General features: G+C 38.7%; 1 protein-coding gene across 6 annotated transcripts in view; it reads left to right on the top strand.

Annotated features, from left to right (window-relative positions):
* The first annotated feature begins 3176 nt into the window (after nucleotides 1-3176).
* The window catches only part of sdk2b (sidekick cell adhesion molecule 2b), a 419662-nt gene continuing 397033 nt past the window's right edge, over nucleotides 3177-25805 (top strand). For 3 of the 6 annotated variants that reach the window (XM_051936529.1, XM_051936530.1, XM_051936526.1), the window contains exons 1-2: nucleotides 3177-3736; nucleotides 3830-4831. In XM_051936529.1, the coding sequence (XP_051792489.1) occupies nucleotides 4714-4831 (118 nt within the window). In that variant the 5' untranslated portion in view covers nucleotides 3177-3736; nucleotides 3830-4713. The remainder of the gene's footprint in view (nucleotides 3737-3829; nucleotides 4832-25805) is intronic. The other 3 variants (XM_051936531.1, XM_051936528.1, XM_051936527.1) reach the window with 2 other exon arrangements.

The raw sequence follows: 25805 nt of genomic DNA, 5'->3' as shown, positions 1-25805 counted from the left end.
GATTTTCATGCAGAGTGATCTCTAGAGTTTACTCATAATGGTGTGAAAGAAAATAAATTAAAAAAAAAACATCCAGTGAGCAGTAGTTTTGTGGGCAGAAATGGTTTATTGATAGCAGAGGTCTGAGGAGAATGGCCAGAATGGCTCTATCTGACATAAAGGCTACAATAACTCAGACAACCTCTCTGTACAACCATGGTGAGCAGAAAAACACTCAGAACACACAACGCATGAGGCATATGGGCCACAACAGCAGAAGGCCTCATCGAGTTCCACCTTTGTCAGCCAACAACAGAAAGCTGAGGCTTCAGTGGGCACAGGCTCACCAAAACTGGACAGTTGAAGACTGGAAGAATGTAGAATGGTGTGATGAATCAATTTCTGCTGAAGGGGCACAGATGGTAGGGTCAAAATATGGTGCCATCAGCATGAACCATGCATCCAACCTGCTTTGTGTCAACAGTCCAGACTGGTGCTGATGGTATAATGGTGTGGGGAATGTTTTCTCATCAAACTTTGGGCTTGTTAATACCAATCAATCATTGCCTGAATGCCACAGCCTTTCCGAGTACTGTTGCTAATCATTTGCATCCCTTTATGGCTACAATTTATCTATCTTCTAATCTCTACTGCGAGCATTATACTGCACCATGTCACAAAGTAAAAGTTGTCTCAAACTAGTTTCATGAATATAAAAATGAGTTCAGTGTTCTTCAGTGGTCTTCCCAGTCACTGGATCTGAATTCAATGGAACAGCTTTGGGATGTGGTAGAACAACATGAATGTGAAACTGGCAAATCTGCAGAAGTTGCATGATGTAATCATGTCAGTATGGACCAGGATCTCCATACCATAAAAACTGATGCTCAGAAGGAGGCCCTACACAGTAGTAGTATAATGTTCCTAATAATCTGCATGAGTGTGTGAGGGGTGGGGGGGGGTCACACCACTAGAGGAACCCAACCAAAACCCACTTCATGTAACCTCCCGTAAGCTGAAGAATCTGAAAACCCCAGAGTGCTTCCCCTTCTTTCATCCCCACTTCAAACACTGTTTGTATGACTCACAAAAAAGGATTTGTTTCTGAAGCGCCTATCAGTAATACCGATGTCAAATGATGACCAGAAAGAGTATAAAGGTGGCCAAGAACAGTCTGAATTTTTAGCTTCTTGTTTCTTTAGCCAGATGGTTAATAAATGAGGAAACCAATTGGTGCCCCCAAACATTTCAAGTTTTGTCAACTCTACCCTTTCCCTTTAGCTTTACATTGTTCAGACTCCACACAGACCACCACCCAGCACAGGATTAAAAACAAGATGCTATGTGTTTGAAACACCTTGAATCAAGTAAATTATACTCACATCCTGGTTGGTTCTGGGGGTGTAGCTAAAGACTGAATGCAAATGCACTCTGATAAGATTATTAAGGGTTTTGTGTCCCATGTCCTGGATAAATTTCCCACCACTGGGGTTGTCCATTCTGGGTCCTAATCATCTCCTGCCCCTTAGTGACTAACTATCTCTCACACCCCTTCACCCCTTAATAACTGGTGTGTGGTGACCATATTGGCACATAAATGGCTGCCTTTGCATCATCCAGGTGGTCCCCCCACAGTCTATGTAAAGCCCTTTCAGTAGGTTAGAAAAGCACTATGTAAAAGTAATTTACCATTATTATTTGTTTTTGAAGAATGTTTATGCTATTTTCTCTTGAACCTTCTAACAGGCTTCTTGCCATTACAGAACCGTCACTGTACAGCAGCCACACCTCACACACTTCAGTAGAGGTCATTCACCTGAAGCTAAGCCTGTTTAGACTCCACCAGCACTTAGCCGGGAAACCAACTAGGAAAACCTTGGTTGCTGTTGGAGGAGGTGTTGGTGAGGCCAGCAGGGGGTGGCTACCCTGTAGACTGAATGTGGACCCCAATGCCCCAGTGCAGTGACAGTAAAAAATGTTGCTGTCCTTCAGATGAAACATAAAGCCAAGGTTCTGACTCTCTGTGGTCATAAAAGATCCTTCGTAAAGAGCAGGGTCTATCACGATGTCCTGGCTAAATTGCCCACCATGGCCTGGTCACTCTGGCTCCCTAATCATCCCCCTGTCTCTAATTGACTTTCTCTTTCACCCCATCACCACCTAACAGCTCATGTGTGTGACGGCTGCCGTCCCATCATCTAGGTGGATGCTACACATTTGTGATGGTTGAAGTTGGCTCCCCACTCACTGAAGCGCTTTGATTAGTGAAAAAAGCGGTATATAAATGTAAAGAATTATTATTATTGACCAGTAACGGGTGCACTGCACGATAATGTGCAGTGAATACACTTGACTTGAGCATTCCAAGTTTTCATCCTCTTTCTTTCTCTGTACGTTTAGCATTCGTTTGCTCAGAGGTTGATACGCTTGCTGCTTCCTAAGCAGGTCTTCTTTTCTTCCCTTATAGTGGCCCGCTTCTTCTCTTCTTTTGTCGGCATCTTTCACATTAAAACTGATTAAGTCAGTGTTTGTGTTGCAATTACTTAGTACGTTTTCCATAATTTTCACCTAAGCTGGCACTTAAGTCTTCATCTGCCTAAAGAATGATTTGAGATATGAAGAGGTAGGGATGTGAACAGCGCCAGTACGCATGCGCTGCACGGCCGCCCTGCTGGCCGCTGCCGAGAGTTAATGCTACAATAAAATAAAATAAAAATAAAAATAGGAATAACTGTGGAGCTCAATCATAATATTATATAAGAAGAAGATAACTCATTCCAAGCTGTGGCGCACGCTGCCATTTCCTTTCCCATACAAGTTAATTCCCTCTCCGTCTCCATTCTTCATCCGTTCAGGACCTGGCACAATTCGCACAAACACACCGGTAGTAATACATGCGGAGTGTGACGAAGTGTGAGGAGCCTGGACGGGCAGCATCAGCACAATGGAGCGTTTCGTCATTCTACACCGCAGCCCCGCCCTCTTCAGGCTACCCCGCTTTACTCCGCACGCTTCTGATTGGCTTAAAAAGGGCGCGCGACGATAAGTCGGGAGGCTCCGCCACTGGTTTGCCCGCCAGACCGCCTCATTGTTAGTGACAACAACGACTGGAAATGCGCAGCAGGTAAAAAATAATAATAATAATAATAATAAAAAGTTGTCATTTTGGCGACATATAAACCCCCACCCCAATTGTCCAGCCACATTCTTGTTATTTCCAGGCACGGTTCCAGTATAACTAGCTCGCGTACAGGCACTCGAAAAGTGAATAGGCTCTCGCATAGCACGCAGGCATACAGCCGAGCGCACGTACACCGGCACGCCACGTTAAACACTCCTTCGCGCTGTGCTCCCCGCCGCTTTTCTCTCTCCTCTCACGCTTTAAAGGTAGGATGCTGCTCAGAGCTCCGAGCAGCTCAGCTGTCGGCGTTCCCTGTGGCAACACCCCAGTCAGGCATCGTTTACTGCTGGGGCGCTGGCCATTCCGGTCCGTTAAACCGTTGAGTTCAAAGGGCCGGCGCCCTTCCGCGAGACCCGTTTCACTTAAATTTGGGCAGTCGCCGCGGTAATTGTTTTTCTAGTTTTAAGTCTATATTGACTCGTTCGCCGTGTTTTATTTAAGTGTAATGCTCATTACTCTCGCGGGGTGGCGCCAAGTCCCACCTCTTCTCGCCGTGCTTGCTTTTTTTCTCATTTGCGGGTTGTGCTTTTACTGGGAAAGCAGTCTGTTAGAGATCCTCCACACTGAGCGCACACAGTAATACGTTTTTTTTCTAGTTTCCCCTTCAGTCATTTTTCTTTCTTTTGTCTTTTTAGCTTTAAAGTTTTGTTTGTCTTTTTTTTTTTACAGTTGGACCTGCAAGTTTGACGTAACCCAGCGATTTGTGAGTCCACGAAACGGGGGAAAAGCGCCGGCGGTCGTCATAGCCGAACGGGGGAAAAACGGGATTCGGGGCATCGAGAAAGAGAGAGGATTTAAATCTGCACTTCGGAGGATTAGACCTGAACCGAAGAAACGGAAGAACGCGGCATGCTGGAAATTCTCATAATGTAGGATGTTGCAAAAATACCCGAAAGGAAAAGAAAGTGACTAAAACTAACTTTGGAAACTGGATTTGTACACGCGCCTTCTTTTTGAGGAGTTCTCATTGAGGCTGCTGGAACAAAAGACGCTTTGGTTTGAGACTACCGTTCTTTTTACCTTGGGATTACAAGTACGACAGATGAACCTGGCATATTTATTAATGTGAACTTCAGTTTTGAAAGCCTTGGAAAGCGGCACTGATTGTAACTCTTCGTTTGGATTTTATGCCGAAGTGGCGCTCAACACGTGCATCAGCCATATCCAGGTTCGCTAGCTCATGTAAACAGAAATCTGGATCCGAATTTTGACAAGATATGTCGCAAATTATGTTTCACTAACAGAACAGTTATTTTTACCTTTCTTTTGTCTGGACGCAAGGAGAGAAATGCTGCGCATGGGTTTTTAGACATCACGCCGCGCCTCCGAAGCGCTCGCTGTTTTAGCTCCGTTATCTGCTATCATTCCCAGCGACTGGAGCCTAACAACCTGCATGCACCAAACGCACAGAGCCTCCGGGAATGATGCATAGCTCAAGTTGAGGATCCCGGAGAAAGGGATTTGGCATTGGGAAGGAGGATTCCCAAGGGCACCCCCTTTCACGACTGACAGATCCCCTTCAAACTCCGGCCCGGACCTGGGGCAAAAGCAACATGTACGTGGTTCAGCGGACGCACACCCTGTCATACTGCCACCGGATCTGGACCCGGTTTGGGGAGGGTGTAGGGATCCTGTTTCTGTCTTTGCTCGTTTACTGCACCCGAGCACAAGGTAGGCGAGCCGCCGGTTTTGGGTCTGAGCGATCGCGGCGTGGAGCACTCTGGCGGCCCCGTCTCCTGCTTTTGCTTTCATTGTGTTGGGAAGAAAACCAGTGTAGGCTGCCTTTTTGCGAGTGTCTATGGGATTATTCACCGGCTTGTATTCTGATTCTTACCTTTTTAGCTACTTGTTTTATTTATTTATTGTAAATATGTATCGCAGATTGTGTGAGTTTCATATTTATTACCATGCACAGAACAGTTCTGCCATGCGTAAAGCAACATTTAATTTTTATCGTTACAAGTTGAATGTGTATTTTGATTGATATACTTAGCGGGCAATATGCATCGAATTCATATATTCGCCAATAATATGAGTTCAATTATATGGCAATTGGTGGGTTTCAAATTTCTTTTGATCTGCTTGCGGTTTAGAGTTGAATGTATTTTGAATTTACAGGATGAGCTAACGCTACACAGCAAAGTCTCCAATGTTAAATGAACTCTTACGGTGTTAACGTAACTATTAGAAGTGTGTATGTGGAAAGAGTACAGTTTCAGGTGTTAAATTAACAGTGCCGATTTTGCTCTGTTGATCATTTGAGCCACCAAGGTGCTAAACCGCCCGAATCCAACGGATCTCTGTGTGTCCAGCATAAGCAAATATTGGCCAATTACTAGGATCTGTTAATTTTTCTTGTGCCTAACTGGCCGATATAATGTTACCTTTACTAGGGAAAGGTTTATAAGGTTGTACTACTTTTTGTGATCGATGGACTCCAAATTAAATTTTACCGTTAATTAATCATTTAGCCGATTAATTTTGATCTTGGAACTACTTTATCCTTGTTTCAATTGATTGATTGTGTTCATATTTATTGTTCAATTTAATAACTGTCAGATCGTTTCTTTTGATTAAAAGCTTATGTTTTTAAATAATCAATAATCGGAATGCTCTTGTAATGAACTGTTCTCTTTTTTGCAGTTGGATTGTCACATGTGTTAAGATTTACTTCGCTAATGTGTTACGGTCAATGCATCAGTCCTTCAGTTTGACAGTATGAGCATGCATTCCATTAAAATGAAGTGTTGGTCTAGTCCGTGTTATTAAATTCTCACGTTTCTGATTTATAGAACTAAATCTCATAAACTGGGGAGTTTGACAATGAAGTTTGATAAAGTTGGTGAGGGGCATTTATTACTAAGCTAAGAGAGGGTTAAGCTGATTTATTTAGCTGTCTTGATTCTTGTTTGTTTTGCATTTTTCAAGTGCTACTCAGTTTAAGGATGGCGTTTGAAGGGTTCATTCCCAGTAGTTTTCCACATAATCCCTTGTACAGTAATCTGAAATTTTCACAATGCTCTCTTTCCATGATGATGGTAATTTGAACCAAATGAACAAGAATATGTGTTAAAGGTCATGTTGTACACATTAATTACAGGACCTATTTAGAAGAGAAATTGATTTTGCAGCTTTACATAAAAATAAATACTTAGATTCATGTTATATATGCAGAAGGCAGGAGAAAATGTTTATAAAAATGCATATTAGTAAATGGTACAGAAATTTGCTTAATAAATACAAGATTTTAAGCTATTCGTACCATATATGACAAATTCATGTCCTTGGAACATATACACGTGTGTATATTTATGTGTATGTATTGTATGAATGAATATATAAATATACTGTATAGAGAATGTGTGTTTATGTCAGATGTAGTTCTGTACTACATGAGCAATTCATTGGTGACTCCTTTTTTAATGAAAGACCGTAAAATAGCACTTAATTTCTTGAATTTACTGATAGTGATGATCATTTAATGGAGCAACTTTCCTTTTAATATATATGATGTTCTGGCACCCTGCTTTCATTACATGAACCTCAGCTATATCTTGGTCCTCTGTGATACTGCCATTTGTGCCACATACACCTGTTTTCTATTCCAAATGCACTATCTTTGGCATCATATTCACACTTCAGTAATTGGGGCATATTCCAGACAACCCTTCACCCACCCTGGTATTGCTGTAAATGGCAATTAACAAATCTTATTGGGTACAATTAATCACTTAAACTGAGTAAGATTGTCTCCTAACCTCTAGTCTCCTGTAATGGTGCATGTACTGTATGCTGTGTTCTTGGTGGAATCATACTGAAAAAACTGTTTTCTACACAATTTACTCTTTAATTAACAATAATTCTATTTTTCTTACTGACAGTATATTGATCCCAGCATAGCATTAGTAAGTGAACTGTGAAATGATTATTTGTGAGTATAGCTCTTTTCCTGAACAATAACTTTTTTTTTTTTTATCCTATCAACTCTTTATTTAAGAGTGGGGAATATTTTTATACAGTATTTTTATTAATATGGTGATGCTTTATGTGACATGCATTTAAAATATGAGATACTGATCTACACATGCTCATGGTTAATATATAAATGCAAATCCCATTGTGTTTGTTTCTGTCATTTCTACTGGGGATTGTTTTCAGTGCCATGCTGAGAGTTTGATGAATTCTCCTGGAACCATTTCAAATCCCTAAAGCATAATTCATTGGATTTGCGATAAACATTTTTTAACTAGAGTTGCTTAAAACATTGTTTGCAGATTCCATTCAATTGGTCTGGGTCCCAGGTCACTTCTTAGAAGGGGTGATGTAATCCATATTGAGCCAGTTCTTAATAATTCATTTCTGTGGCATAAAACCTATGGTAGATAACAGGTATTCACTTGCTTTGGGTGCTACTTTATTGGAATTGATTACTTCTTAATACACTGAGCCCTATCCATGTCTTCTAAGTTTATTAATAAACTCGAGAGGTCTCCTGAGATTAAGCTTTTAACCATTCAGACAGAAAAGCAATTGCAAGTCTTTTCTGTGTTGTAATAAAATCCAGGGCACTGTAGGTCATTCCTGAGGTACACTTGTTTCAGCCTGCCTTTACAAAACTCGCTTTAAACAATTTTGCTGGATTTCTTTTTCTGTGTGAACGTAAGCTCTGCCGTCTTTGATAAACACACTGTAGTTCTTGTTATAATGGCACCTAAATTACAGATTAGGTGAAAAGCCATTGTTTGCGCCAGAGCATTGAGAGGTGATATTAAGGGTTTCATGTCACTCATATATTACAGTTTTCTTCAGCTCTACACCTGCTTGGTACCTCTTGCATCTGTTTGGTAGGGTGCGCCGCATATCAGTGGGGGGTGCTCTTGGTATTGGAAGACTTTTCAGTGGAGCATAAGCTCAACTGTGCTCCTTTTTGCTCTTTTATATATAGACACTTAAAAGATTTTTTTGCTTCAATTAGTTTTACTTTATTAGCATTTCTGTGGATTATTTGTAAAACATCTTTTTACTATCTCTAATTTGTTGTAATTTTTAATCCTTTTTTATTTTTCACACTAGTTGCTTCATTTGGTAAAAAAATTTTTTTAATGCTTCTAAAGTATGTAGCTCGTGATATACTTGCCTTAATGAATGCAATTACATTAGGCATAGCTGATATTTTACTTGGCACTGTTATGCCTGCCCTTATGCATGTATCCATGCTCCTGTGATTTGGCAGTCAATTTAGATAAAAACTAGCAGTAAATGTTTACAGTATGTGCAATTAAATAATGACAGCATTTGTGCTGTGTTTTGTATGTAGTAGTTGTATATCCTGTATTGTGTGTACACCTCTGGCAAGGCAAGTTGGTTGTTTTGGGTACGATTTGGAACTGCCACTTCTAGTTTGAGAAAAATCCAAGTCTACAAACACATCGTAAGACCTTTTAGGTTTGATTATAATTTCACTTTCATAATTAACTGCAATTTATTACAAATGCATAATAGCTCGCAATTATATTTGTATTAAAACATTGTAGCAACATATCCACTGGTAGTAGTTGGACAGAACTGTGTGCATTACTGATTTAATGAGACACAAATAGACTGAAATGCTAATAAACAGTATAATACTTTAGCTTTCACTAAAGTTTTCTGTATACGTCGGCATTTTGGATTGACGTCATTATCTGAAGTCGGGCAAACTCCCGGCTTAACAGACCAGTCTTGAATTTTCAAGTTGGAAATCCAACTTAAGGAGGCATTACGGTTGAAAATTCCAACTAGGAACTTGGACATTCTGACTTTCCACTAAAATAGGATTTCAGTAGAAGCTTGGGTTGCTGTTGGAAGATGTGTTGGTGAGACCAGCGGGTCTGCCCTTGCCCTGTGGTCTTGTGTAGTGACGAGGATGCTGTGCTGTGGAAGTGGTGCCATCCTTTGGATGAGGCGTAGAGTCTGGTGAGCATACTGGCATAGTGGTGGCTTCCGGTGCTTCGTCCAGGTGGGTGTTGCACATTATATCAATGTAAAGAATTATTATTAAATGACATGCCTGTTCTTTTGAAGTTCTAACTGGCTTCTGCTGATTGGCTTTACCATCCATATTGAACAATATATTATTGTGGCACAGCACTAAGTTTAATGTTGCATTCATATGTTTAGTCTGTTAAAATATATTTTTGCTAGGTTTGCTGGTCTGTCTAAACCACAAGTGTGTGTTTAATAAAAAATATCAAGTGAAGCATTATCAATTATTAAGTGTTTGGATTTTTTTTCTTTATATTGCACCATCTGTGAATGATTTAGGCTTATTGTGGTGCATGTCGGTTTAACCAAGTGCTGTTTGGTAGCAGTATTGCATGTTAGATTTTAAAATAGATGAGTCAGATATTCAATTTAATTCTTCTTTTATAAAAGTTTGGGTCAGGTATTTATTTTGTTCATTCACTATTTGCTTCTCATTTTAATGGCTTCACCTTGTGCATCTCTTATGTTGTGTTTGTGTGTGGTGTGTTTTTTTTTTTTTTTTAAATGTATGTTTCTCATATTTCTTGCTATATATTGAGGTATTTCTCTAGGTCAGAGTTTTTTGCCTTTTTTTCAAGCTGAAGGATAAATATTTTTTGACTGGTCTGGTAATGCTCTGTAAATTTCTCGGCACAATCCAGAGACAGTTGTTGTTGAGTGGGACGTTTGCTTGGCAAGCAGCTTGGACAGTTATCAACTGTGACCCTTAGCTGGAAGAAATGGATAGAAAATAAATCAACCGATCTTCTGAATTTTTCAACAGCTCTTAAAATAGAGGTCTAGCAATCTCTGTGCAGAAATTTTGCTTTAGGAAATGGTTGTATCCTCATAATTCAGTTATTTGGTCAATTATTTTGGGAAGTAGACTGATTGGTAAATCTAGAGTATTGTTTGAGGATTTAGCTTCTAGTTTATCATCACAATCTGGAAACCCAATTGATGAACTGCTGCCACTACACTGATCCAAAGTGCGCTACATGTTTCACTTGGTGAGTAGGTACCATCTCATTATTCTGAGATCCAAGTGTGAACAGATGAGCCACTTTAAGTTAATTGGTTGCATTTTTTATTTTGGTTCATGGCATTTTCATCAAAATAACATTCCTTCAAGAATTCTAAAGAGCAGAATAATGTAGTAGTAAGTATATAGAGCCCTGAGTACATATTACACCTGATATTGGACATTTAAAGAGAGAGTGCAGTAGTGTGAAGAATATACAAAGTCAACAAGCGAGCAGTAGGATCACATGACATGGTAAAATAATTTAGATTTGTGTTCTTGGCAATCGAATGTATGTTTGGGTGTGTCTGAAGGTCCATAGTGCTGTATCCTAAAAACACAGTTTCATAGCATGATTAGTGTATATGTATCTCTCTAGAAGTCAGTGGTAACATGTCAGGTATTGCCTATGGCTATCATCTTACTGACCCCCAACATTTCTTTCCATTAGTTGCTTTTTCCAAAATTGTTGTATTTCAGAAATTTCAACTACAGTTAGTGGCAGAGCCTCCACAACCAACAAGTAACAATAGTATATCAATCAATGTCCTTTTTACATCTCTTGAATTAGAATCTGCTGATGAAATCTGTTGAGTTGTCTCACAAGCTTATTTAGGCAACTTTTTTAACTTTATGATATTGTAAAGTAGTGTTAAATAGCAAGCATTTACTGTAGTCTACTAATGTATGTACTGTAATTACATTCTAGTATTACTGTTACTGTATTTTTAAATATGACTCATTGGTATAAAATATTAAACAAAAATGTAATAACTGAGTTTTTTTTATTTTTTTATTTATTTATTTTTTTTTTAAAGCTACTTCAGTGTTGCAGCTTTCAGTTAAAGTCTCTAAGTACACTTGAATCTAAGGCCATGCATACATTTTCTCTGCTCAATGGCATATCTGCTTACCTTGTTTCTTTACCTTTGATTTTTCCTTGAGTGTTTGAATCTTCTAATGTTGTCCGTCTGGATGGGGTGGATTTAAGAATAAATCGAACAAGCTACAAATTAGGGCCTCACAGTTTGAAGGCACCTCTCAGAATTTCAGATTTTTTTTCCATTTCTTATAGTATTAGTTGCGTTTTTAAAAAGTTTAATGGAACACCTCTTCTTGCACTTGGGTTTGTTATGCATCTTGGTGGTAGTCTTGTCAATTAACACTCTATAGCTTCTCATAGCTTTGGGTCTCACCCTGTTTAAATCTGGCCCTATATCTAAATCTTTTTTTCCCCATACAATTGGCCAGGTTTAGAAGGGGGGGGGGGTATGGAGTTCTTTCCACTTGAGGAATAATGAACTCACAAGGCAGTTACTTAGATTAGGGTGTAGTCCTTTACACCCTGTATGTTAACATGAAATAGAACTTTCTTAGCTATACCTGCAAAACGGAGTGTTTAAGTTAGGAAATAGTCTCACTGCTATCTGTAGATTAGTTCACAAATAGAGCATTGGCATACAGTTTTCTGACTGTGCCAATAGTACTACACTTAATATGACTGAATGACCAAACGTAGAGAGAAATGAAACAAGATAATTATGTCTTAAGCAAAATTTCTTTAAACAAGAACTTTGTAATATCAATGTTTCTATTTTTTTGTGAACTGTTTTGATTTGAATTTTACTAAAACTTTTAAAATGAAAATTCATGGAGCATGCATCACACTATTGCCTGAACCGCTCAATGAAGTAAACTAAAAGCTGAAGAATTTTGTTAATTTTGGACAAATGCAGCTACAAGCAGAGAACACACTTTTTTTTTTTTTTTTTTTTGGGACCTTTGTGAATTGATACTCAGCCTGATGATTGTAGGGCAGGAACAGCATGCTAATTAGCATACTACGCCTGCAGAAATCTGTAATTACATTTCACTTGCACAGAACTTTTAATTGTAAAACTGGAAGTGGGTGTAATTGTGGAATATGTTACATCTCAAGCAGGCCAACCTAATGTCAGCATTTGGGTATGGTGTAAAAAATCGTTCTGGGGGTTTAATGCAAGAAAGAGGACGGTATCAATTAAAAGAAGCCAGAGGAACAATTCTTAAACTGTGCAGTGGGTCTGGATAAATCCCCTACAATGATGCTGAAGATTCCTGTTGGTTGCTGTTAGAGTATTTATTTTATATGACTATATTTTATATGGTTGAGGTGAAGTGCATCACGAATAGTAAACTAAACTCATTTTTCTGAGGTCTTCACAAGTGAGGAAGTGGGACTACTAAGGAGGTACTGAGGGATTTAGAATTTTTTGGGGGGAGAAGTACTGCTTAGGTTAAATAGGCTGAAATCAAACAAATCTCCAGGACCAGATAATAGTTACCCTCCAGTTCAAGGAGGTTAGTGAGTACATATATAAACCCTTGCCACATATTTTTAGGAACTCACCGTACACTGGGGAAATTCCGAAGGACTGTATAATGGAAAATATTATGTCATTATATTAAAAAGGTGAATGGGCAAATCCAAGCAACTATAGGCCAAGTAAGCTTAAAGTGCATCACATGAAAACTAATGGAAGGAATTATTAAGGATAAGATTGAGCAACACATGGCAAGAACAGGAGTTACAGTATACCAAAGTCAGCATGGGTTCAGAAGGGGGAGGTTGTGTTTTACTAAAATGTTGTAATTCTATGAGTAAGCAACAAAACTGTATGATCAAAGTGGAGCATGTAATATTGTTTATCTTGACTTTCAGAAAGCATTTGATAAAGTGGCACATGAGAGGTTGGACATCAAACAAAAAGAAGTTGGAGTTCAGGGTGATGTTTGTAGATGGGTACGGAATTGTCTCAGACACAGGAAGTGGAGGCTTATGGTGTGTGGAACCTTATCAGGATTGGCTGAGGTTAAAATTGGTGTCCAGCAGGGGTCAGGGCTAGGGAGATGCTATTTCCAAATATATAAATTATTTGGATAGGAATATAAGTAACAAGCTGGTTAAATTTGCAGATGATACCAAGATAATATGGAATCCATTGAAACATTACAGAGGGACTTGGGCAGCATTACAGGCTTGGGCAGTTTTGTGCCAGATGAAATCTAATGTCAGTAAATGTAAAGTACTGCATGTAGGAAGTAAAAATGTTAGGTTTCAATACACAATGGGAGGTCTGAAAATCAAAAGAACACCTTATGGGAAGCATTTAGGAGTCGTAGTGGACTCTATACTATCAACTTCCAGACAGTGTTCAGAAGCCATTAAGCAGCCTAACAGCATGTGAAGTTATACAGCATGCTGTGCAGTGTACAAGTCCAAAGAGGTTCTGCTCAAGCTTTATAATGCACTGGTGAGACCTCCATCTGGAGTACTGTGTGCAGTTTTGCTCTCCAGGCTACAAAAAGGACAAAGCAGCACTAGAAAAGGTCAAGATTATTTGGTCATGTAAACCCTTACAGTTAAGGATTTTTTTTAGTGTTCTCATGTCTGTTGCACTCTGTTAGCTTCACACGTTTCCAGCAGCCACAGGTAGAAAATAGTAGAAGTGTCCACAAAGATCTTTTTGTTAAGGCAAGTGCTCAGGCAATCGTATTATTCCTTCTGGTTGAAATAATCTCTCAATATTTCAGAAGTAGATACATTTATGTTAAGTGGAATGTATGTTGCTAACCTTGGCAGCACAATCTCTGGAGCAGTAGGGTAATACATTGAAATTAACGTGTACTGTAGTCAGTTTACTTTATAAAGTAACAAGTAACTAATGCAGTACTTACTCTGTGGAAGTAAAAATCTTGCAGTGTTGTTATACAGGCTGCACTGGGGGTAAGGTAAGAAACAAATACGGTATACCGGTACACTGCTCTTTTGCCAGGCTCTGTTGCACAGCCAAGCATGAGAGTGTGCTGCATGTAATCAGATAACAGAAACCTATTAATGAATTAATTTTAGTTTTAATCCAGCTATTTGCTATAGATATGTTGAAACTGTTTGATCAGGAAGCACAGTGGCCAGTCTTATCGCTTATCATCAGTTGCTCCAGGTTGGGGATGCAAAAATGGCATTGATGTTATTTATTTAAGAGTACATGAACAGCTAAGTGTATTTATAAAACACATGAAAATTATCTTTTTTTTTTTTTTTTGCTGTTTTTTTCTGGTCAGTTTCATGAAGGTTCATATATGGGTGTAGAATTTAATAAATGCTGGCCAATCAAATCTGCACTTTTCCTTACAAAAGCAAAAGTAACACTGTTTACACAATATATAATGAGATAAGTAACTATATAACATATTTAGGTAAGCCATGAATAGTGAAACTAATTTACTTTTATATGTAGCATTCCTCATATTGCCTCCATGCTTATTTTCTTATGCGCAGAGGAAGCGATGAGGATGTTTAAGTTTGAAAAGAAGCTCAGGTGGTAGCCCCCCTAAATGCACAGAGCACACCTGCAGTATAAGGAGGCCCTTCCTCACAGGGCTGTTCAAGAAGAGGCAAATGAAGATGACAAACTAAAATAAAACAATTAGAAGATAAAACGACAAACAAAAATTTGGGTGTGAACATCGGTAGGCTTTGTGCCCTAGGAACCAAGTTACCCGAACTATTCTCTAACATTTCAGTAATTATTTACCACCCTGATGCTGATCTTCTGATCATAAAATAGGGTATTATGATAGCAATTAATGAGAAGAATTCATAATTAATTGCAAAATTATGGTATCTGAGGGTTCCTTTAGAGTGGCTTTTTCTCTTGCACGATTTGGCTCAAAAACTAATCAGCACATTGTCCTCTTACAACAGGTTTAAGTTTAAAGTTTGGTATTTTCCTGTCCAGCCGTTTTAGCTCTAGACCGTCCTGGAGAAACTGACAGACAGACAGGGACACACACACAACTCGTTGTCTAGATATCGATGTTTTCAGTATCTCGGAACCCTAAAATGTGGAGATCAAAGTTTTTGACGAGTCTTAAGCTTTCCTTCTTACCCCATAGACTTAGATTATGTTGGGAAAGGTGCAAAACAAAAATTTTACTAAAAAAAGAAACTACTCGGTGAATAGCCAATACAAAATAAATAAAAATAATGAATTTGTATAAAAATATCAAACAAATAACAATAGTTAAATCTGAAGTCGGGGATGGAGATCTGTCAAAACCATGACATATTAAAATCAAACTTTTCCAAAAAATTTGAATGTTTTAACCAATGGACATATTGACAGTTGAGAGCTTAGAATAGATTTTTCACAAACTTTCAAAATGATGACGTGTCAAATAAAATTCTTAAGTCTGCTTAACTCAGTTTAGGGACACAGGCTGCTGCAGCTTAATTCAGCAGTATTGGGTGAATAACAGGAAGCAACCTATTACATTCTTTCAAAATGACATTTGAAAAAAATAAATGAATAAAAAAATCAATTTTGTGTTTATGACTTGGCTGTCTCAAGTGACAGAAGACTGTGACACTTTTTTTTTTAATTGCCCTATTCACTCACCATATGAGAAATCTTCTGTTAACTTTCAGTGACAGAAGACACACACAGGGTGACTTTATGCCTAAATGTAGCTTTAAGTGCTTTCTCAATGAAATTTTAACTTAAAGGAAAATTCCTGGAAACTTCAATGAAATTGATGGACACCAAAAATTTTTAAATCGATGTACTTTGAATACTTCTGTTGCCTATTAAATGGTATGCGTTATTGTAGCATAGTCCAATTACTGTAAACACGGTTTTCTTTTTTTTTAACCAGATGTTTTTGGAAGTTGCAGCAGCTGCCTAAATATATCGGTGTATTTACATTACACGGTTAAATTGGCAATATCTAGTTAACTCTGGAAGGTGTATACTGCACATTTACATTTTGACCCAATTTTCTTTAAAGAGTTAATTCAAAAATGGGGATTTAGCTGTAAACTATGAATCTGTTGTGGTAATTGCATTGTATTGCGATTGTAAAATGCTAGTGTGAATATGGCCTTCACGTTATAGAGTTGTAGGGGGTTCGCCCCCTACTTGCTTTGCTCGCCAACCATTTCATGTCTCTGGCACTTGCGTTGTGAAGAGGGGGGCTGAATGCACCCCAAAGAGACTCAGTCGCTCCTCTGATACCTCCTCTTAAATGGTGATACAATGGGAGACAAATAATTTTTTTTTTTTTTTTTAAACTTCCGTTTTTTAAAATTTTTTTTTATTTTACCCCCTCTTTGCTATCTTGCTGCTGCTGCCGAGCCATGTGATCTGCATCTCGCACTGCACTTTGAACATTTTAAAAGCCTTTACAACAGCTGTCCTACTCTTTGTCTTTTATTTCCGGCCCCGGGCGTGGTTAAATCTCTTGGCACAAAGTCTCGTCTTGCGGGACATGAGTTCTTGATATTTTTAAGTTTATAATTTAAAAATGGAATAAGAATCTGACAACATCACATTAAAGTTCGATAAATTCTGAAAAGAATGATACCAAACACACATATATATATATGTTTTAAAATAAGCCCAATTTAAAGCGTGACAAAAAACGTGACAAAATCGTTGCACTTTTAGGCATAGGATTTTATATATATATATATACTAGTTGATTACCTAGTGGCTTCGCTCACTGAGTGCAAGGGAAAAAAATAAAATGTAGTCTATATGTTATTAAACAGTAAAACATTAACATTTAAGAAGTAAAGATACATTGAGCACTACTGGAGTGGTTTCGGGTAAACTACATTTTAAAGGCGCTATAACACAACAGGTAAGTAGTAGATCCCTTGTGAAAGGCGCAACATGACCGCTGTGGTATAGAAATTACATTTTCTATGTGATCATCCAAATTTTTGCCTGACAACCTTGCACTACATGCCTGTGATTTACTTGTTAAAATAATTAATCACAAAAGCAACCTTGAATGTTGTGGGGTGTTAGTGATCCGAACTTACCTTAAGGGACAGTAAGTAGTTGTGCAGGGCAATTTACAAACAGAGTCCTGCTTTGATGGTGCCGATTACACTCATTTGCAAAGATTTCCACTCTCCCAGGAGCCAACAGGGGACTTGAAATGTCACAAACAGTGCGAGAAGAGAGGACGCTGCCCGAAACTGCGAAGCTCTCAACTTGGCGGAGCAGCCCGACATTCCGTGCCTCCCAGCGTCCACTTTGTTCTCGCGACCCCTCGCTGCTGAAGGCGGTCTCATCTTCACATTGTTTACAGCTTGGCGCAGTTAAAAAGTAGAAAGACGCAAAGCTGTTTTCATCATCTCTTCTACTATCAAGTACTGCCAACTAAAAAAAGTTACAATCTGGCAGTTTCAGCGACAGTCACGTGGACGAATAAATAAAACTTCTCTGTCAGAACGCGCCTGGCGGCAGACGGCTCAGCGCTGTAGTCCAGACAGGAAGGGTGGGAGAGGGCAACGCGGTGCGCACACAAATAATAATTCGTAAAGACGATATAAAAATGGCATCCACAAACGAAGTGATTAGTTCCTGTATTATAATATATTCTGTGGTCATAGGTAATTTCCATATTGTGTGGTCATACGTAAATTCCGTTTCATATGAAATTTCCATATCACGTGGTCATAGGTAATTTCCGTTTCAAACGTCAAAAGAATTTTTATATACAGTAATCCCTCGGTATATCGCGCTTTGCCTTTCGCGGCTTCACTCTATCGCGGATTATATATGTAAGCATATTTAAATATATATCGCGGATTTTTGCTGGTTCGCGGATTTCTGCGGACAATGGGTCTTTTAATTTCTGGTACATGCTTCCTCAGTTGGTTTGCCCAGTTGATTTCATACAAGGGACACTATTGGCAGATGACTGAGAAGCTACCCAACTTACTTTTCTCTCTCTCTCTCTTGCGCTGACATTCTCTGATCCTGACGTAGGGGGATTGAGCAGCGGGGCTGTTCGCACACCTAGACGATACGGACACTCGTCTAAAAATGCTGAAAGATTATCTTCATGTTGCTCCCTTCTGTGCAGCTGCTTCGTGAAGCGACATGCTGCACGGTGCTTCGCATACTTAAAAGCTCGAAGGGCACGTATTGATTTTTGATTTTGTTTTTCTCTGTCTCTCTCTCTGTCTCTGCTTCTGATGGAGGGGGTGTGAGCTGCCGCCTTCAACAGCTTTGTGCCGCGGTGCTTCGCATACTTAAAAGCCAAACAGCCCTATTGATTTGTTTGCTTTTCTCTCTCTTTCTGACATTCTGTGCTCCTGATGCGCACTCCTTTGAAGAGGAAGATATGTTTGCATTCTTTTAATTGTGAGACGGAACTGTCATCTCTGTCTTGTCATGGAGCACAGTTTAAACTTTTGAAAAAGAGACAAATGTTTGTTTGCAGTGTTTGAATAAAGCTCCTGTCTCTCTACAGCCTCCTGTGTTTCTGTGCAAATCTGTGACCCAAGCATGACAATATAAAAATAACCATATAAACATATGGTTTCTACTTCGCGGATTTTCACCTTTCGCGGGGGGGTTCTGGAACGCAACCCCCGCGATGGAGGAGGGATTACTGTATATAATATATATATATATATAATATATGAGAGTAGATAGCGTACACCATGGTAGTGCAGTTTTTAGCAATGATGTGTAAACGCTCCCAAGTCTTGGGTTCAAATGTTAGCCACTGCAATTTTTAAGTCAAATTTGCATATTCACTCTTATAAGCATGAACATTTTATTCAAGTGCACAGATTTCCTTTCATATGTCAAATAGGTTAAGTTAATTATCAACTCTAAATAGGTTGTCTGATTATGTGTTCTTTTACTATTCATAGGTTTACAGTTTGGAAAGTATCACATCCTCAGTGTATACTGTATGTTTGGTGCTCCCAATGCAGTACCACTTGTAATAATTCTAACAGCCAGGCTTCAATGCTAGAAAGTGATTAGCAGTTGTGGGTGTTTTTTGAGAGTCATGTTTCTGGACATCGCAAGGCTGTTGCTTATTGGAAAAGGCCACAGTGTAAAGCAGTGCTGACCTGATGAGCTGCGACAGCTCAGCACTTAACTTGCAGCCTCATTAGAGCAAAAAGAGGGTAATGGAAAACACAGTACTGTATGTCTTTATTGTCATTATTACAAAAGATAAAATGGCAGGACAGCTTATTTGTCACAATTGCCAAGGCAAAACAAGTCTTTCACCAGTGACAGGGTGACACCAGGCTGCTTTTTTATTTCCTGACAATAATTTATTTGATATCAAACACTGGCTGGTTATGAGAAAAAAAACAGCATTTGACCAATCAGAAAATATGATCTTCTGCAAGCACAGTCTGAAGTCTTGATTTTTAATGTTTTTAGAAAAAAAAAAAAAAAAGATGTTCGCTGCATCAGACTGCATAATGTGTTTTCTTTCAGGCATCCACCAGACAGGTAAATTTGAAATGACATAGAAAGAATTGCATTGCGCAGGCAGGTAAATATGAGATGACATTGAAACAATTACTTTGCTAATTTAAGGAAGAAATTACAATCTGTTGTTTAAGCTGCCCTAAAAGAAGGTGACAGATGTGTCTCTGGAGATAAAACATTACTGTCAGCAAAAATAGCTTATAAAGAGAGTACCATTATTCTAACAGTTTAGTGTGGGTGGGGCAGTCTATAGATGTTGGGTCAGTCAGTGTGTCATTATTTTTAAAATATAAACAAAAAGGGTAATCAATTAATCCACTGCTTGTGAAGCAGTCTCTGCAGGTTTTGGATTTTGTTTGTCATATGCAGTCATCCATTAATTTATTTTCATAAACCTGCTTTTTTCAATTAGAGTCCTGTTTAGTGGGGCAAACCAGGCACTTGTATAAGAACCAGTCCCAGATTGGATGCCAGTGAGGGGTACACAATCATACATGACAATTTGGGGTTTGCAGAAAGGCTGACAAATGTATCCATTGGTCTTGTGAGTATGATGTATCCAGAGAAACTCCATTTATGCTTTGGCAGTGTAAGCAGGGTCCCCAGTTTGATTTTTTTTTTAATATTTTTTTTTTTATTACCACTCTTCCACTTATGAGCCTAGAAAGATACTCCATCCATTATCCAATCCGCTATATCCTAACTACAGTGTCACGGGTAGAAAGATACTGTATAAAGTAATTACAGACAACATAATTTAAACAAAACAAAATCTTCAGGATTATAGGGAAGTTGAAGCCTGTCCTGGCAACACTAAATACAAGCACTGGACAAGGTGCTAGTTCACTGACATACACCCACATTCACACTCACAGAGGGGCCAGTTTTGTAATTTTTGTGTACAGTAATCCCTCCTCCATCGCGGGGGTTGCGTTCCAGAGCCACCCGCGAAATAAGAAAATCCGCGAAGTAGAAACCATATGTTTATATGGTTATTTTTATATTGTCATGCTTGGGTCACAGATTTGCGCAGAAACACAGGAGGTTGTAGAGAGACAGGAACGTTATTCAAACACTGCAAACACACATTTGTCTCTCTTTTTCAAAAGTTTAAACTGTGCTCCATGACAAGACAGAGATGACAGTTCCGTCTCACAATTAAAAGAATGCAAACATATTTTCCTCTTCAAAGGAGTGCGCGTCAGGAGCAGAGTCTGTCAGAAAGACAGAGGAAAGCAAACAAATCAATAGGGCTGTTTGCTTTTAAGTATGCGAAGCACCGCGGCACAAAGCTGTTGAAGGCGGCAGCTCACACCCCCTCCGTCAGGAGCAGACAAAGAGAGAGAGAGACAGATAGAGAGAGAGACAGAGTTTGTTTTTCAATCAAAAATCAATACGTGCCCTTCGAGCTTTTAAGTATGCGAAGCACCGTGCAGCATGTCATTTCAGGAAGCAGCTGCACAAAAGATAGCAACATGAAGATAATCTTTCAGCATTTTTAGACGAGCGTCCGTATCGTCTAGGTGTGCGAACAGCCCCCCTGCTCAATCCCCCTACGTCAGGATCAGAGAAAGTCAGTGCAAGAGAGACAGAAAAGTAAGCCGGGTAGCTTCTCAGCCATCTGCCAATAGTGTCCCTTGTATGAAATCAACTGGGCAAACCAACTGAGGAAGCATGTATCAGAAATGAAAAGACCCATTGTCCGCAGAAATCCGCGAACCAGCAAAAAATCCGCGATATATATTTAAATATGCTTACATATAAAATCCGCGATGGAGTGAAGCCGCGAAAGGCGAAGCGCGATATAGCGAGGGATTACTGTATGTATGGTGTTTGTTTGTCATAGTATTTCTGTATTTCTTGCGCTTCTGTAAAAGCAAAAGTGTCAAATTAAATATCTACCTATCTATCATCTAGTGCCTTCTCTCTCTCTCTCTCTCTTCAATGGAAGTTTACATTGTGGTAATGCACAGGTTACATTGTCAGACCTCATTGGTACCAACTTGACTTGCCTACAGATCTTTTAAATCAACATTAGGGAAAATTATGCCTAGCACAATTCAGGCTTCACCTCAAAGCATGGAACTCTTGGAGGCAAAGATAAAATTGGAAGATTTGTTCTGATAAAGTTTTGTTCTGTATATAATAGTTGCACTCTTGTGTTCATGTGTTATCCTAAACTATCACAAGAAGGCAGCTGAATGAGTGGTATATATTCTCCCAAAAAATTCTGAATTTTTATAATTTTTTTTGTCTGTTTTTAGGGGGAGGGGGCTGTACAGGCTGTGGGGGAAGTTCTGGCATTAATTGGTGAATTAGGAAGATGACCACTGAGGTTGTCAGTGTGTTTTTATGAATGACAGTATTGTACAATAGTTGCACATAGTTTAGAACATCCAGTCCCAAAGATAAGTAAAACAACGTACTGTTCCACTTGAATCTGACTTTTAAATTGAGAAAGAGGCAGACAGTAAGACTTAAAATTGAATCCCCTAATTGATGTCCCTACAAGAGGACATACTAGTTTTATACAATTTATCTGATAGTATAATGCTGTCTCTCCAATGATTGTTGCTTGTTAAAGAATTTGTATCCAGTTCCAAATTCATGTGGATTTACTCTTTTCAAAGCCTTCATGAATATAGAAACTGGTTGTCAGTTATGTTTTTGACAGGACTAAGTCATAGATGATGTCAATTTTGGCAAACTGTAGCTTGAAGACAGTTATAGAAAACATAAGGTGAAGTACATTCACTGACCTCTGCATCCCTTGTGATGCAAAGCATGCTGTGTGCTGTTTTTTGTTTGCCAACTTGTGCTTTGCATTTTAAACCTCATGTAATTTTACATCCAACTACAAGCCATTTTGTATCTTAGGCCAAGCTGAGGCAGTAGGGTGTATTTGGGGCTTGTCAGAATTATTTAGAACCCAAAAAAGCAACATGTTAAGACCTCCTCATAAAACATCGTGCCATGTTGCCATATTTTAGCATAAGTATTGAAAACTCATAGTCAGAAGTTTATTTCTGAAACTACAGTTGTTAACAGTGTAAAGATGAATTACACTGCCTGGCCAAAAAAAAAGTCGCCACCAAAAAAAAAGGTCACACACTCTAATATTTCATTGGACCGCCTTTAGCTTTGATTACGGCACGCATTCGCTGTGGCATTATTTCGATAAGCTTCTGCAATGTCACAAGATTTAGTTCCATCCAGTGTTGCATTAATTTTTCACCAAGATCACAGACTACAGTAGGCACTAGGCATGATGGGTGCATCACTTCATCTGCCTCTCTTCTTACCCTGATGCGCCCATCACTCTGGAACAGGGTAAATCTGGACTCATCAGACCACATGACCTTCTTCCATTGCTCCAGAGTCCAATCTTTATGCTCCCTAGCAAATTGAAGGCTTTTTTTTCCGGTTTGCCTCACTGATTAGTGGTTTTCTTATGGCTACACAGCTGTTCAGTCCCAATCCCTTGAGTTACCTTCGCATTGTGCGTGTGGAAATGCTCTTACTTTCACTATTAAACATAGACCTGAGTTCTACTGTTGTTTTTCTTCGATTTGATTTCACCAAACGTTTAAGTGATCGCCGATCACGATCATTCAGGATTTTTTTCCGGCCACATTTCTTCCTCGAAGACGATGGGTCCCCACTATCCTTCCAGTTTTTAATAATGCGTTGGACAGTTCTTAACCCAATTTTAGTAGTTTCTGCAATCTCCTTAGATGTTTTCTCTGCTTGATGCATGCTAATGATTTGACCCTTCTCAAACGGACTAACATCTTTTCCACGAGATGTGTCTTTCGACATGGTTGTTTAAGAAATGAGAAGCAACTCATTGCACCAGTTGGGGTTAAATAAGTTGTTGCCAGCTGAAAGATAATCGCCCGTGCAGTAATTATCCAATAGGAGGCTCGTACCTATTTGCTTAGTTAAATCCAGGTGGCGACTTTTTTTTTTTTTGACCAGGCAGTGTATAATCATGTAGAAAATAAGATATTACACAAAAATTGAAGATCTACTGACAAATGAAAATCAGCTGACATGTTATGCTTAAGCTCATATGAGGATGTGCTGCAACACTCCTGTCATGGTTCCATCCATACATCCATTATCCAACCCGCTATATCCTAACACAGGGTCACGAGGGTCTGCTGGAGCCAGTCCCAGCCAACACAGGGCACAAGGCAGGAGCAAATCCCGGGCAGGGCACCAGTTGTGTATGTTATTTTTGCAATTTCTAAAACCTTGTGATGAACAAAATATAAGATTGTGTTTTTTATTTTGAAATATTTACGCAGTATTGTGGGCCTTTGTAAGAATAATATGCATAGTCTAAATAATGATCTTTTCAAAACACTGCACCTAAATTACATACAGCAGAATCCCACTTTAAATAAGAGAACGTTTGTTTAATCTTTGTTGCCTACTTATCAGATGAGAGACCATTTTATTAACTTTCTTCTGTTTGCCCAGTTTTCATCTGGATGTCACACAAGCGTCATACATCCAGCATTGGAGTGTAGTTATAAATTGACTTGTCTGAAAAAATTTTCTATTAACCCTGGGGTTTGTGTGTCTTTTTTTCCTTTTTGGGAAAGCTGCTGGCCATGCATGCTTCCTTTCACACATTAACACATTTGTAGACTGCTGTACAGCTGCTGCCATCTGAATGACATTTTTACCTGACTTCTGCGGGATGGCAGACACCAGCTGTGCATTTCAGATTTGACAAAAGATGCACAAATGTGGCAGGCTATCAAATGTCTACTTCTCCAGTGAAACAGTCTTGTCCACACTTATCTTGCTCTCTTATTTCTGTAGCCAGGACTACTATATTGGCAGGACAGGCAGTATATCTGTTCATTTAATATGTACTTTCACCCTGAAACTCCATTTTATTTACCAATTTCTTTCTTTTAGGGACAGTTAATGTAATTCATCTGGTGTGGTCAGGTTTTTAAAGAGCAAATGGCCTCTTATTTATAAAATAAGGGTTATGTTAACTTGCTCAGGTTTTATTATTTTGGTTTCTGAGTTACAAGAACACATTTTCTCTCTATTTAATGGTATAAGCATATGAAACAACACAAACATGTATTTAATTAAAATTAAGGTGCAAAAATAATGGTAAGACAATTAAAGAGCAAGGATTCAGCCCTTGACTTATTGTTTGCTATAAAATAGAGCTAGAAACAGATTCTATAACATTTCAGTAATTATTTACCACTCTGATGCTAATCTTTCTTATCATTAAATAGGTCATTACGATAGCAATTGACGAGAAGAATTCCTAATTAATTGCAGAATGACAGTATCGGAGGGCTCCTCTCGAGTGCCTCTTTATCTTGCACAATTTTGCTCAAAAACTAATCAGCACATTGTCGTCTCATAACAGGCTTAAGGGTTGAGTTTGGAATTTTTCTGTCCAGTCGTTTTAGCTGTAGACCCTCCTCAAAAAACTGACACACAGACACACACCCATCATCGAGATACTGATGTTTTCGGTATCAGGAGACACTAAAACAATGAGATTTGTCGAAAGCCGGAGATCGAAATTTTTGATGAATCTAAAGCTTTTGCTCCCAGAGACACAATAGGTTAGGGTTGGAGAGGGTGCAGAACAAAAAAAAACAACCAAATTAGCTCAGAAAAATACATTTTAAACATTAGAAACACACTATTTGTACATTTTAGCTTATGTAAGAGCCATTTGTTAGTCTGATTATGTTAAATTGATATACATGTGTTCCTAGTTATGTTAAAATGTTTCATCTATACAGTATATTAGGACATAGTTAATGGAAGATTTTATTATAACCTCAACAAACCAACTTGTAAATGGAATATTCTGATTATTTCTTGTCCGTTTGACTAGAGACCACCAGTTCAGTCTGTGATCCACCTTAGAGTTGGTAAGACATGGGGGGGCAAAATTTCAAATTATACTGAACTTACTGAAGTGAAGCCTGTGTACGGTCACCATAGAAAAGTAACACATCTTTTAAGTATTGAACTTAACTGAAGTTTAACATAAAAAAGCTAAGACTTTAATGAACAGAGAAGAAACCTTTCAGCTGTCTTATGTGTATGTAGTGATTTTTTTTTTTTTTTTAATTTGAAAATGAACTTTGTTGGACTGTGAAATTTCTTTTGCTAAGCATTGACTGATGCTGGATCCTACCTTGCCAACTCAATAGCTGCTTGATTTTTGTGAACCTTGAAGAGATGCAGCTACACTTTACATACATGATGAATGCTCAGCATCAAAGATGCAACATTTCAAATGTTTCTTTTATTTTTCTGTTTTCCTTTG

This window comes from Erpetoichthys calabaricus, chromosome 14 (genome assembly GCF_900747795.2).
Source record: "Erpetoichthys calabaricus chromosome 14, fErpCal1.3, whole genome shotgun sequence".
Taxonomy (NCBI): Eukaryota; Metazoa; Chordata; class Cladistia; order Polypteriformes; family Polypteridae; genus Erpetoichthys; species Erpetoichthys calabaricus.
This window is presented reverse-complemented; position numbering and strand designations above follow the sequence as displayed.